This window comes from Phocoena phocoena, chromosome 16 (genome assembly GCF_963924675.1).
Source record: "Phocoena phocoena chromosome 16, mPhoPho1.1, whole genome shotgun sequence".
Classification (NCBI taxonomy): Eukaryota; Metazoa; Chordata; class Mammalia; order Artiodactyla; family Phocoenidae; genus Phocoena; species Phocoena phocoena.
In genome coordinates, this window is record NC_089234.1 from 30999422 (window position 1) to 31013357 (window position 13936).

General features: G+C 47.7%; 1 protein-coding gene across 1 annotated transcript in view; it reads left to right on the forward strand.

Moving 5' to 3' along the window:
* The window catches only part of PIK3AP1 (phosphoinositide-3-kinase adaptor protein 1), a 56572-nt gene that overhangs the window by 32046 nt on the left and 10590 nt on the right, over positions 1-13936 (forward strand). The window contains exons 9-12 of the mRNA XM_065894221.1: positions 1384-1449; positions 3300-3505; positions 4507-4579; positions 11334-11489. Of these exons, the coding sequence (XP_065750293.1) occupies positions 1384-1449; positions 3300-3505; positions 4507-4579; positions 11334-11489 (501 nt within the window). The remainder of the gene's footprint in view (positions 1-1383; positions 1450-3299; positions 3506-4506; positions 4580-11333; positions 11490-13936) is intronic.

Genomic DNA, 13936 nt, shown 5'->3' on the forward strand with positions numbered 1-13936 from the left:
TAGTATCCTCATCTATAAAATGGGTATCATAATAACATATGTATACAATGATGCATAGTAATACTCTGCAGAGCCTTATTGTGAGGGTCAGATGGAATAATACATGAGGAACTATTTTATAAACTGGAAAGCACTAAGTAGACATCCCTTGTGTTAACTAGCAAGCCAAGGTATTGCTGTCTTATTGGCATCAATCTCAAGGTTTAGATGTGAATAATAAAAGTTAACATGGAGTGCTTACATGTGCCAGGCCCTATTCTCAGCACTTTCCATGTATTAACTCGTGTAATCCCCACAAAGAGGAGGGTACAATTATTATCCTCATTCTACATATCAGAAAACTGAGGCAAGAAGAGGTCAAGCCTCTTGTCTTAGGTTGTATGGCTCATAAATGGCAGAGCAGGATTTGAACCCAGGGAGTCGTGTGCAGAGCCCAGGGAGACTTAATCACTATGCAGTCCTACCACTGAGTGAACGCTTGTCATTTCCCAGTTTTCCCTACAAGTCTTTTTTTTTTTAAATAAATTTATTTATTTATATATTTTTTATTTTTGCCTGTGTTGGGTCCTCGCCACTGCGCACGAGCCCCCTCTAGCTGCGGCGAGCAGGGGCCCCTCCTCGTCGCGGTGTGCGGGCCTCTCATTGTGGTGGCCTCTCCTGCCGCGGAGCACTAGCCCTAAGCACGCGCGGGCCTCAGCAGTTGTGGCATGCGGGCTCAGCAGTTGTGGCTCACAGGCTCCAGAGTGCAGGCTCAATAACCATGGTGCACAGGCCCAGCTGCTCCGCGGCATGTGGGCTCCCCCCGGACCAGGGCTCGAACCCACGTCCCCTGCATCGGCAGGTGGACTCCCAACCACTGCGCCACCCGGGAAGTCTCCCCTACAAGTCTCTTGTGCATGACTGACTTCATCTAAGTCCCCTTGGAGCCTTGCACATATTTCACCTGTTCCACTGCTCTGAGTTCTGTCTTATGGCACTTGTTGACATGTGAAGTGGCACTTCCTTTTATTCTCAAACTTCAAGGTGTTCCACGGCTTGCGTCAGTATTCAAGGATCCGGAAAAGGGTAATCTTGTTCACCTTACCCTTTTCTTTAATGATCTCGTAAATGCTGATCATGTCCTCTGACTGGCTCTGTCTTTCTGGTTTGAGACCTTGTTGGTTTGGTCTGTCTTCCTTTCACAATCCCTATAGCTTCTGCTCATTGGTTGCCTCCTAAAGTTTTGGTTTATAGAACTGCATACAGTGGTCCAAGTTGTGATCCATTATTATTATTTTTTTGTACAAGATTTTGGTAATTTTTTTGGTAAATGTATAAAATATTATAAAGCCTTTTAGAAAGAGATCTTATTTGGCTTTACCTAGAATACTCTTTATCTCATAGTTTTTGCAGAAAAAAGTCAAGAGCGGCCTGAGAATTTCTACGTTACTTCAGAGAGCATCAGGAAAGGTAAGCAGATGTCCTCAGCTTCCTTTTGTATGACCTGAACTTCTGGGTGGTGGAAGTGTTCATGTTTCAGTGATTTCCACGTGTAACAGCTCCTTATCCTCGAAAAACAGAGAGGTCCAAGAGATACCTGAAGTGGAGCTGTACTGATGGTAAAGGGAGAGGAGAAGAGATTGGGGTGCCTTAGAACACTGTACTAATCGATCATACCAATAACACTGATACCCTAGAAAGTGTCTGTAACAGCACACTAAAGTACAATTTAAACATTGAGACTGATACCAACAGGATGAAAGTGGGCAGCCCAGCACCCAATCTTTACCTGGTGATGTAGCCCTACCGTGCTATGTACCTACCCTATCTGTATTAGCTAGACTATACTTTAATTCAACTTTTATTTGAGACATTTTGCTTGCCACTGGGTGACATTTTTCTTTCTTTTCCAAAGACCTTTTAAGGAAGCTTGAAGAGATAAGTATTCTTTTGTTCTTGATGAATTTCCTTGTGCTAAACAGAGGCATTCAGTATTATCCCATTGATGATTCTTCTGAAAAGGAACTATGACACCATCTAAGCGTTTGAAAACTTCCCTAAGGGCTTTGGTGGTAGGAGATTGGAACTGATTGGCTTTTGCATTTTTTTTTTTTTTTTTGTCCCCACACTCCAACTCCCAACACAATTAAAGACAGCCTGGAAGAGGGCAAACCTGGGAGAAAGTTATGTGAGTGTGTGTAGACAGATGAGTAAATGGTTGGTAAGAATGATTAGCTTCTTTGAAGTTTTTCAATACCCACTGGAGAAATCATCTCTCTTTTTCCTTCATACCGTCTCCCTGAATCACAATGTTCACATGGGGTCCTGCTGGAGAAATTTAGAATCAAAGATAGCCCCCTACAGGAAATGAGCAGTGAAATGTCAAGTCGTTTTCATATGCTCCAGTGGCCCCATCACCTCTTCAAGTAGCTCTTTCTTCCCACAGAACTTAGTGGAGTCACAGAGCCTAGAGAGAGAGGAGTTGGCTTCATACTTCCCTAGAGTATCCAAAGCAGAGAACTATAAGTTTTTAATACGGAGGAGAGGTTGGCACATGAACAACCCAAGGAGAGTCAGCTGGGACCCAGAACCTAATTTTTACCTGGTGATATTGGACTGGGTCATGATTCTGTTAGCACTCCAGTCTCCTCAGGCAGTTCATACCCGTCGGTCCACAATCACTGTGCCCCATGCTGCTTGGAGGCAAGGGGGATGGGGAGGGCTGGAAGTGGTGCTGGGAGAAGCAGCCTGGTTAGACTTGCCTGTATATTCTCTTCTGGAGTGGATTTTAGTCTAAATCAGTGGTTCTCAATTGGGGGTGATTTCTCCTCCACTCCCCACTCCCCAACCGGCCAGAGGACATTTGGCAATGTCTGGGACATTTTTTATTGTCACAACTGAGGAAGGGGATGCTCTTGCCATCAAGTGGGCAGAAGCCAGGGATGAGGCTAAACATCCTACAGTGTACAAGACAGCTACACAACACCAACAAAGAATTATCTAGTTTACAATGTCAATAGTGCCAAGGTTGAGAAAGGCTGGTCTAAAGGCTTCTCAGTAATTTATGGTGACTCACTCCGTGGATGCCTTACTTCCTAAAATGGTGTGGCCTTGTCTACTTTAGTGTAACAGGATTTGAAATTATTAGCTGCTTCCCTCTCTCTGATTCCACGTCATATCTCCCTTTTCTTGGTTCCATATGTAACTGTTCTTTTGAGACACATCCTCTTGAGCCCATGGCCAGCCTCATTAACCCCACTCATCCGGTCAGCTCTCCCCAGCGGCGCCGCTGTCAAGCTGAGTTTCTCCATCCTTTCCAGAGCCACCTGTCAGACCCTGGAGGGACAGGCCTCAGTCAAGCATGTATGACCCATTTGCTGGGATGAAAACTCCAGGCCAGCGGCAGCTTATTACCCTCCAGGAGCAGGTGAAGCTGGGCATCGTCAACGTGGATGAGGCCGTGCTCCACTTCAAAGAGTGGCAGCTCAACCAGAAGAAGCGGTCTGAGTCCTTTCGTTTCCAGCAGGTAACTGGCTCCAGATGGACTTTGTTTTATGTCTGTTTCTCTGCTAGACAGTGGAGGAGGGCTGGGTCCGTGGCTGTCTTGTGTATTGCTGTAACTGTACACCTGTGACTGGGCCTGAGAACATTTGCTTGGTCAGAGACTGACCAAGCTCAGTCTCTCAGCTGCAGTCACAACCCAACCAACCTTTCAGTCCTGCCTCCGTGGCTCCCTCACGGGAACCTTGTGCTCCAACCAGATGGTCTGGATGTTGGTCCCTGGGGCATTTCCCTAGAATGCTCAGACACTTAACTTCAAGCTGATTGTTATTTATTGATTAAAATAGCAACAAATCCTGACCCTCACATGTCTGTTCAACATTTATTGAATGACTGCGATAGACCAGACTGCAGGATTACAGAAAGGTCCGAGACCTGGTCTCTTGCCCTTCGAGAGCTCACAGTACCTCTGAAGAGACCACACGTGCACACGCGTGCGCACACTCACACACACACACAGGGTAAGGCAGTGTAGCCCAGTAGCGGATGGCATGGGCAGCAATAAGGACTGGAGCATTATGGGAGGGGGCGCTTAGAAGGTGGGCCTTGACCCAGGCTTGGAGTGAAGTCATGGAATCCATGACCCTCAGGGTCAGGGGAATGTGTGAGGACACAGTCTCAGAGGTAGGAATGTAGGTGGAGAGCTTGTAAGCAAGTAGAAGACAGGCTTTTCTAAGGGGCGTGCAAAGTGGGTGGTAGGTTATAAGGCTGGGAAAGAGCTGAGAACCAGAGAGGAGGGGAAATACTTTGCTGTGGACAGGATGTCTTCTCTTCAGGCACAACTTCTAAGAGGGCTTCGATTTCTCTGGGAGCCGATTGCAAATGCACTCCAGCCTCGTCTGCACGTTGGAAATGTTATTGCAATGTGATATATCTTGCAAATGTCATAAAATCAGAAAGAAACTCTAATGCCCAGAGGGTATAATTCTGGGGTATATTTTTAAAATAAACTAAATTTTTTTCCAGGAAAATCTTAAACGGCTAAGAGATAGCATCACCCGAAGACAGAGAGAGAAGCAAAAATCAGGAAAGCAGACAGGTATGTGGCTTCCTGGGGGTGCTGCATGCTTTGGGACTTTGCTGTGGTCTGTTGTCCTTGACTCTCCTTTCTGCTGGGGCCTGAGTGGGCAGAATGCTTGCCCAGCACCTGTCACCTGTCTATAGATCTGGGTCCCCCACTAGGCTGTGAGGTCTTTTGGGGCAACGGCTTTGTCTTGTTAATTCTATAAATCTAGTACCTGGCACATAAGGCACGTCAGCAAATGAATGAAAGGAAGGCTTGAACTCTGCGTCCCTCCTCCCATGAAAGAGGATGATAATGCTTTCTCCCCAGGCACCTGACTCTCGCCTTGGCATTTAGGAAGACACTTTTTTTTGAGCAGAGAAAAGAGAAAATCCCATTCACATAGTGTCTGTTTCTGATTCAAGCAGGGCACTGCGTCATCAGTGTCCACACCAAACACTGCTTTGGAAGCCCCGGTCTCAGGTGCAGCAGGACTCCTGCCATGTGTGGTGGGGGCCCAATAGCAGGGCCATGGATTCCAGTTGTGCTCACCGAGGACCGGGCCCCTCTGTCCCCCTTGACCCTGCCTCCCCCAGGTGCTACCCATGTGGCACCACCACCCCTGAGCAAGGAATGGGCATTTGCCCGCACTGCATATCCTCGCTGAGAGCTTCTGCCATGGTGGGTCTCTGTTATTTACACTGGCCAGCCTTATACCAAGAAGAGCTGGCAAGAAAAGACTTTCAGAGGCATTCAGATCTTGAATGGCACTCCATTGCATAAAGAACTACGCTGGTGCATAACTTCTATAGTTTGTCTCCAGCTGCCATCAACGGCCCGACTTCCCATGAACCTGGTCAGTCTGGTAATACCCTGGTCTTCAAACAGGACCTCTTCCTGCCACAGGCCCCTTGCTCGTGCCTCTCCCTCCTCACCTGTATGAAACTACCGGCACTGGGAGACCCAGCCCTGACAGCCCCTTCTCAGTGAAGCCTTCCTGGACCACTCCTGGCCATTGTACTCCTTCTTCATTTGAGCATCTATAGAACCTAGTATCCCTTCCGTCCACCTGGCACTTCTTTTCTGTTGCCTCTGGTTGTTATTACTTCATTCCTTCAAACCATCAGCAATTCCCAGAAGTTCTGCATCCAAAGTACATGTTATCATTTCTGACGACCTTCCATGCCACAGCTGCATCCAAGCCACCACCATCTCTTCCTGGATTAATGCAGAAGCCTCTTCAATTGTCTCCCTGTGTCCATTCTTATTCCTCTACAGTTAATCCTACAAACTGTAGTCAACAACCTTTCAAAAATAAAAATCAGATGATGTCACTCTCTTGCTCAAAACCCTTGGGGGCTCTTGTCCCAAGAGTAAAATCACACTCTTCATTGTGACCTACGAGGCCCTGCGTGATGTGAGGCCTGAGCTCATCCTCCACTTTCCCCCACACCCTGTGTTCCAGTTGCAATGGACTGCTTTTTGTTGCTCTGTCATGCCAAGGGCATTCTGCCCAGGGCCTTTGCACTTGCTGTGCCCACTCCACTTCTTTCCCCACGTCCTTACCCACTGGCTCTTTTTCATCCTCCAGAGTTAGGCCATTCTCTCCAGAGTAGCTCTCCACGACTCACCTCCTGTGCCATTGCTCACCCTCTTCTCACAAATCACAGACTGGAATTATGTTTCTATTCTCATGGTTATTTTCCACACCCCTTCTCCCCCCAAACCTGCCACCACCACCTGCATAAGCTCTGCAAGGACAAGAACTTGTCTGTTTTGTGCTCTGCTGAATTCCCAGCACGTAGCACAGTACGTCGGTGGAACTCAAGAAATCTCTGTTGGAATGGTTGGTTTGAGTGAAACGTTTGGTGACACCATTCATTCATTCCACAGATACTTACTGAGCACCAGGCACCCAGCCAAATACAAATCTTACACCTGTAAGATGCAGTCTTCACCATCTGGTAGCTCATGAGTTAGTCTTTTATTTGTTTAGGTCTGGTTTTCCCAGCTACAGCCTGTCCCACAATGCCTAGCACAGTGTTTTGCAAGCAATACAGCCTAGTGAATATTATTGATTTTGACTTTTTGGAAAAAGAGGGCTAAAGAGGATACAACCGTGGCAGAAAGTCAGAGGGGTCATCCTCAGACTCCTGCCTGGGTGACTGAGTTTTAAATGTATGCTGCTACTACCCACCCTTCCCTTATACTTGTCTGCCTTCTATTTGAGAGGAGGAAAAAGGAGAGAAGGGAGAAAATCTGTTTCAAGAGCTGCAGTCATCCTAGGGTCAGACAATAGAGTTCTAGGTGGTAGAGGGCTGAGGTGCTTTTTAAAACTAGAGCACATGAACCCAGAGGTCAATAGAAGCCTTGACTGAATGAAACATTTCAAGCTTTTAAATATAGGTAGTATCAAGAAAATTGCGATTTGGTGGGGCACGTGGTGTTTGAAGGCCGGTGAGTCGTAGTGTTGGAGTCGTGTGTGCTCAGCAGCCTGGGCTCCAGAACCGAGCCACTGGTGTCATCACACGTGTACCACCCACCCAGGCTCCACCTGGGCCCACTGGAGAGCTGGAAGCAAGACAAACATGCATGCCGAGGAGTAGAGGGTTGCAGGCATGGGCCCTGGGGCCAGCAGGGTTGAGGTCAAGTTCCTGCTCACTGTTCACCCCTAACTTGCTGGAAACCATGGGCAAGATACTTCACCTGCCTGGGCCTCAGTCCTCATCTGCAAAATGGCACGAATAAAAGTGCCCATCCAGGAGAGTCGCTCTGAAGATTCAATGAGTTAGGGCATAACTGGGGTCAGGCACAGTGCCCAGCACATGGAGGCACTCTAAAAACCACCCACACGTCAGCTGGCATCCTCTTAGCCAGGGCTTCCCAGGGAGAGTGCGCTGGGCTGGGACTCACCATCCAGGGCCCAGGCCTGGAATTGTGGCTTTTGACACATTTTACAAAGTTCACTCAAGGCTAATCAGGCCCCGAATAAGTGATACCCACCAGTGGCTCTAGTCTAGATTAGAATGGTCCATGTCTAAAGTTTTCCAAAGGAACATGGGTTAGATGCCCTACCTTCCCTGCTACCCTACTCTTCAAGAAGCAGACCCCTGACCAGGATTTCGGGGTGGTGGTGGTGAAGGGTTAAGTATTTTTACTTTTTACATAAAGGGTTTTAATTAATGTCATAACTATTAAAAGATTAAACTGGGCTTCCCTGGTGGCGCAGTGGTTGAGAGTCCGCCTGCCGATGCAGGGGACATGGGTTCGTGCCGCGGTCCGGGAAGATCCCACATGCTGTGGAGCGGCTGGGCCCGTGAGCCATGGCCGCTGAGCCTGCGCGTCCGGAGCCTGTGCTCCGCAACGGGAGAGGCCACAGCAGTGAGAGGTCCACATACCGCAAAAAAAAAAAAAAAAAAAGATTAAACTATGTATAATTTGACACTGAACAAGAACGGCTGGGGGCCGCAAGTAGCCCACATGGGGAGAGTGTTCTGCCCATCAGCACCAAGAGTCTCCCTATATTTTTGTTTTTTATTTTGGTAAAATGTACATAAGATAACATTTCCTATTTGCATGTAAATGTACAATTTGGTGGCATTGAGTACACTCAAAATATCTTACAGCCATGAACACTAACCATTTCTAGAACTTTTTCTTTCCTGGCAAGGATTTGAACTGATATGGGAGGTGATCCTAGAGAACACAGGAGCGGGTGGGAAGTGAGAGAGGAAGGAAAGGCGGCCAGCAGCGTGCAGTTAGCACCATGGAGACTGCAGTTTCATCTCCCCAGAGACGCTGGGGGTCAATGGAGAGCACTCTGGAAGAGTTATCCCTCCCGCGGGGCATTTAGACACCAGCTCCCGTGTCTTTGGGTGAGGCCTGCTGGGAGATGGGTGCTTGTAATCCGGCTCCCAGAGAAAGCTCAGGCAGTTGCAAGTTGGACCCTGTACTGCCTGGTGAGGCCCAAGGTCATCAGAGCATCTGCCAAAGAGAAGGCATCATTTACGGTTGAGTGAATATGATATACTAGATCTTTGCATAAAACTCGATTGTGTATTTAGTACATTCTAACTTGAAATTGCCTATTCCGGGGATTTTCACACTCAGGTGCTCCAGTGCTGCTGCATCCATGCTTGTAGTGGTAGCAGGTAGGAACTGGGAGGCAGTTGGGGATGGGGTAGGGGAGTAGATTTGGATTGGAACAGGGTTTGGGGCCACTTACTCTGCTTCAACCATTGCAGCTCCTTTTTAAAAACTCCGTTTCCTATACTGAGCTTCTGTTTTCACTAGAGGAAAGAATCCTGCTTCACAAAAAACAAAAAAACGCTTGAAAACTGTCGACACAGGATAACATTGACCTATAGGAAAATTAGGGCCGATGAATGGCATTTCTGCTTGAAGGACCTTTTCCAGGAATGGAGGCCACTCCACTCAAGGACTGACTCTATTCATTTGGAAACCTCATTTGCCTTAGAAAAGAAAAACAATGGTGATTTTTCTTTAATTTGAGTTAAAAGACCAGGGACGATTAAAAAGTAACAGATTGTTCATAATAACTTGCCAGTATTTCTTCAGCCCTGGGGAGTTGTTTTCCTCTCGCTGAGACAGTGCAGAGCGCTGATGGTGTAGGAAATCAGAGGAGGGCTGGCTGACTCCCGACTTGCTGAACGGCCTGGCCCCGTGGAGGAGAATATCAATATTTGTGTTCTGGGCGTGTCTGTGGCCACTGCACGGCAGGACCTGGAGAAGCAGGCTGGGTCCCAGGAGGCCTGGGTTCTGATCCCTGCTTTGTCACTGAATCACTTCATGATCTAGGCCTTTTCCTTTAACCACTCTGTGCCTCAGTTTCCTCATCTGTGGTTACACCCAGCTTATCTGCTTCACGGAGTAGCAGAGTTCAAGGCAGGAATAGTAACACATGTGAATGCACTTTGGCAAAAGTACTATGCAGTATAGTGATGATAATTACTTTTCCTGGCAGTGTCCCTTTATTCAAAGAATATCCGGATTTTGTAGACACTTAGACTGGCTCTACTTGATTTTTTGAACTGTTGACTCCCAACTTTTTTCCTGTGTATTTTACTTTCCTTCCTCCTCGAACTGTTCAGAGTCGAAAATTGCTTCATTGAAGTGAATTAAGCAGACAGGAACCTCCCTTTAAGAGACTGTTGTTAAACAGCTCGGTCAAAGCTGGGGGGGGAAAAAGTGTCACCTGTTTGGGCTCTGAGCCACCATGGGCTCACACCCATGTGTGGGTACACTGGCTAGTCTCCACCCGAGTGCTTCCAAGCTTGGGTGGGTGCTTCCACTCACTGCTCAATTGTAAGCAAGAGAGCCCAAGGACATGAAAAAGATCTGTGTTCCACTGAGACCTGGAAAGCTGGGTTACTGCTAGGACCAGACACTACGCTTGGAACCAGAGTCTCTAGGATGAGGAAAGCTCGAGCTCATGCAAACCAGCAGTCCACTGTTCTAATATTCTCCATGCAGAATGATGAGCACACTTGGTCTACCCTGTCCTCGCACCTGCGCTTGTTTACCCGTTTACCCTTCTTGGCAGACCTCTGGCTTTGGCAAGCGGAGCCACCCCTGCCGCTGCGCTCCCTGAACTTCCTGCCACACCCATCCCTAGCAGAGGAGAGGCGAGGAGGAAGTGGTTCCTTGAGAATGAGACCACATGTCCCCAAAAGTCCCCCCCGCACTTACACCTCTTCGCAGAGGCCCTGCCCCAGGGCTTGGGAAGGTCCAGGGCCTCAAGGGGAGCCCTGTGACAGGAGATCACCTGGCTCTCACACTTCCCTGGAGAGGAAGCTGGTTTGGACCCGCACAGATGTTTTGTTCCACTTGTCAGCTGGAGTTGTTCCCTGCTCATAGCACCCAGGGGTGGAAATCTAGGGAGGAAGAAAGACCAGCCACTGGGCAGGGCTAAGCCAGTAAAGAGGTTACGTTAACGCTTTGCAGGGCAAAGGGATAATCTACCCTTATGAATCTGTGGGGTCTCAAACCACTGATGAGCTGTGCAAGTCACCAAATCTTTCATGGGCCTGATGGATCTCCTTTCGTGAACTCTCTGGATCATTGCTGTCATTGTGGACCACCCACCCACCTTTCATCCATCACTTACTAAGGGATTGAGAGGCAGTCTGAGTAGTGATTAAGGGCCTGGACTTTGGAGCCTGGGTTCAAATCCCAGCTGTCCCCCTTACCGACTGTGTGACAGGGATATGGGACACGCTACTTCACTTTTCTGTACCTTAGTTTCTATTTAGAATGTTGACAATAGTATTTATTTCATGGGTTTCGGGAGGATTCAAGGAGCTAAAAATACGGAAGCTCTTAGAACTTTGCGTGATGCACAGGATAACCTATTATTACAATCAATGGCATTTGCAACCCCTCCTCAGAAAGGGAAGTAATTCAGAGGGGTCGACTGACTTAACTCAAGCTCCACAGCTGGTGAGTGGCAGAGCTGGGGCCCCGGATCTTTCCCTAATCACATGTTCTTTCTTCTACCTGATGCAAAAGCATTTCTCTGCCCTTTCTAACATTCCTCCACCCCAACTTTCTGTCAACAGTCGCCACACAGTAGTCTGTGGAGTTTCAGTGCTGAATTGGACAGGACCCCCACCTTCTCCTCCCTCCCTTTCTCCTCCTCCTTCCCCCTCCCCTCCCCTCCAGGCACCCTCCAGATTCCGGTGGAGGAGGTGCGTGGAGAGAGAGCAGCCCAGCAGTTTTGTAAATGGCATCCTGGTGCCTTAAAGCTTATCTCTTTTCCCTTTAATTCCAGACTTGGAGATCACAGTCCCAATTCGGCACTCACAGCACCTGCCAGGGAAAGTGGAGTTTGGAGTCTATGAGAGTGGCCCCAGGAAAAGCGTCTTTCCCCCAAGGGCAGAGCTAAGAAGAGGAGACTGGAAAACAGACAGTACCTCCAGCACAGCAAGTAAGCAGGTGGCCCGCAGGTGCCTTTGGGCCTTGGAAATGTGCTCTGTTATGAGCCCAGAAGATCTTACTTGGAGCCTGATCTGGGCTTGGGAGGTGTAAGAAATGGGGGGCATTTAGCCTGTGAGGTTTACCTTTTTTAGGGCGCCAAAGATCCTTTATACAAATATCCCACGAAGCCAGATTGCATGATAATTATTACTCTATTGCTTTTATAAATGAAAAATCCTAATCATAATACTTGTTAATATTTATTGAGCATTTACTATATGCTAAGCCTCTTCCACAGATTCTCTGATTTAATTCTCATAATCACTCTACAGGATAGGTATTATCACCTCTATTTACCGAGGAGGAAACTGGAAACTTAGTGCCTTCCTCTAGGTTAAATAGCTAACAAGTGGTAGTGCTGGGATTTGAACTCAGGTGGACCGAATCCAGGGCCAAGACTCTTGCCTACTGTTCTTTTTGCTTCATCTGTGGGAAGAGGAAGGAAAGGGCACAAAGTCAGAAACATTAGAAAACAGTGAACTCAGATTTGAGAATTCCAACTTTAGAGGCAAGTGGAGGATCTAATTGGGAAGTGTCTTCATTTTGGCTTGACAGCTTGAATAGGAGTCTGATTGCAACAAGGCAATACACGCTGATGTGCAGGCAGGAGCTGGGGCTTTGTTTCCAGATCCAGGGAGGTATTAGCTGACTTCAGACACACCAGCTTCACAAGCCAAACAGATCGAGTTTTGCTGCTTTCAAACACTTCAGTGTTATCAAAACAGCTAGGAGAGAAGTGAAAGAGCAAGAGACAAGCTGAATTTCAGGACTCACGTCTCCTTAAATGTCAGGTGGAAGACCCCCACATGGATGTAGGAACTGGAAGGTCACCTAACCCAGGGGTTCTTAATCTTTTCTGTATCACATACCCCTTTGAGAGTCTGGTATATGCTCTGGATGTGCTTCCTATAAAAATGCACATGTATGTGTTTACACACACACACACACAATTTTGCCCATCCATGGACTTAGGTCAAGAGCCTCTGAACTATTCCCCCTCCTTACTTTATTAATAGAGTATTTGTAACCCAGAAAAGGAAGGGGTTTTGCCCAAGGTCCCACAGCCAGTCAATGGCAAAATTAGAGTAGAACCCAGCTCTTCTCTCTGCCACTGTTACCTGTTGAAACAGACCCAAAGCATATCATACAACCACATGAGAAGCCTGGACTTAACAGAGAAGAAAACCTCCCCTTACGTTATGGGGGTGATAATGTGTATCACCCCCCCTTTAGGCAACTTAGAGAATTCTGATAAGTTCAGAAATGGGAATGATCACAGGTGGCAGAGGAAGCAAGGGACAGGCAGGCAGCCGGCTCAGACGTGTCACAGAGGAGAGGAGACGTGGTGTAGATAGTCTTGGGGTGAGGGCAGGGCTTTCTGGGATGCGGGAAGGGGAAATTTAACAAGATGAATGCAGAGTACTCACTTCAGGTTCAGATTAATTTAAACCATTTTATGCGTATGTTTTACTTTGAGTTAGCTTGGAGTGAAAATAGATTGGAAAGCATAAACTGTGCTTCTTACCTCGTATGGTGGTGTACTGCCCAGAGGTGGCTATCTTATTGGGGTAGAAAGTGTTATTAAATGACAGGCCAGAGGATTTTATTCTACTCTGTGGCCATAGACTGCATCCAGGCCCTGTTGCACAGTTATCTATTGCTATGTAACAAACTTTCCCAAAATGCAGTGGCTGGAAACATAATCATTTATTTATGTCTGATTCTCAACTTGGCCAGGAGTCAAGTGGGAATTGTTCATCTCCACCCCCTGTGGTCAGTTGGGGTCACTCACGTGACTGTATTCAGCTGTAAGCTTGGCATGGGCTGGAGCATCCACGATGGCATCTCACTCTCCAGGGACTCTGTACATATGGCCTCTAATTCAATAGCCTGAACTTCTTGTATGATAACAAGATCCATAAAGGGAGCATTCCAGAAGGACAAGCCCCAGTGTGCAAGTACTTATCGAGCGTTGGCTTGCATCACACTTGCTAACGTCACGTTGGCCAAAGTAAGTCACATGGCTAAGCCGAGAGGGAGGTGAGGAAGAGGCTATACAAAGGTGTGGACACTGGAGGTGAGGGCCCTTGGGTCACTAGTGGATAATCTGCCATTTTGAGACTGGTGATGATGATGATAGCTGCTGTAATTAATCAAATGCTTGCTCTTACAGGCTCTGTGCCAAGCCTGTTACCGTGTGGTCTCACTCTATACAGCAATGCTGTGAGACCAGGGAGCAGAGGCTTAGGTTAGGCATCTTACCCTGGGTCACTTGGAAATTAAGCAGGGCATCTGGGATTCACATCCAGATCTCTCTGTGTGCTCAACCATGGGGGCATACTGCCTTCCAAAGAGAAACAGTTCCCAGGGCAAGGAGGGAGAGTGAGGATGGCCCAG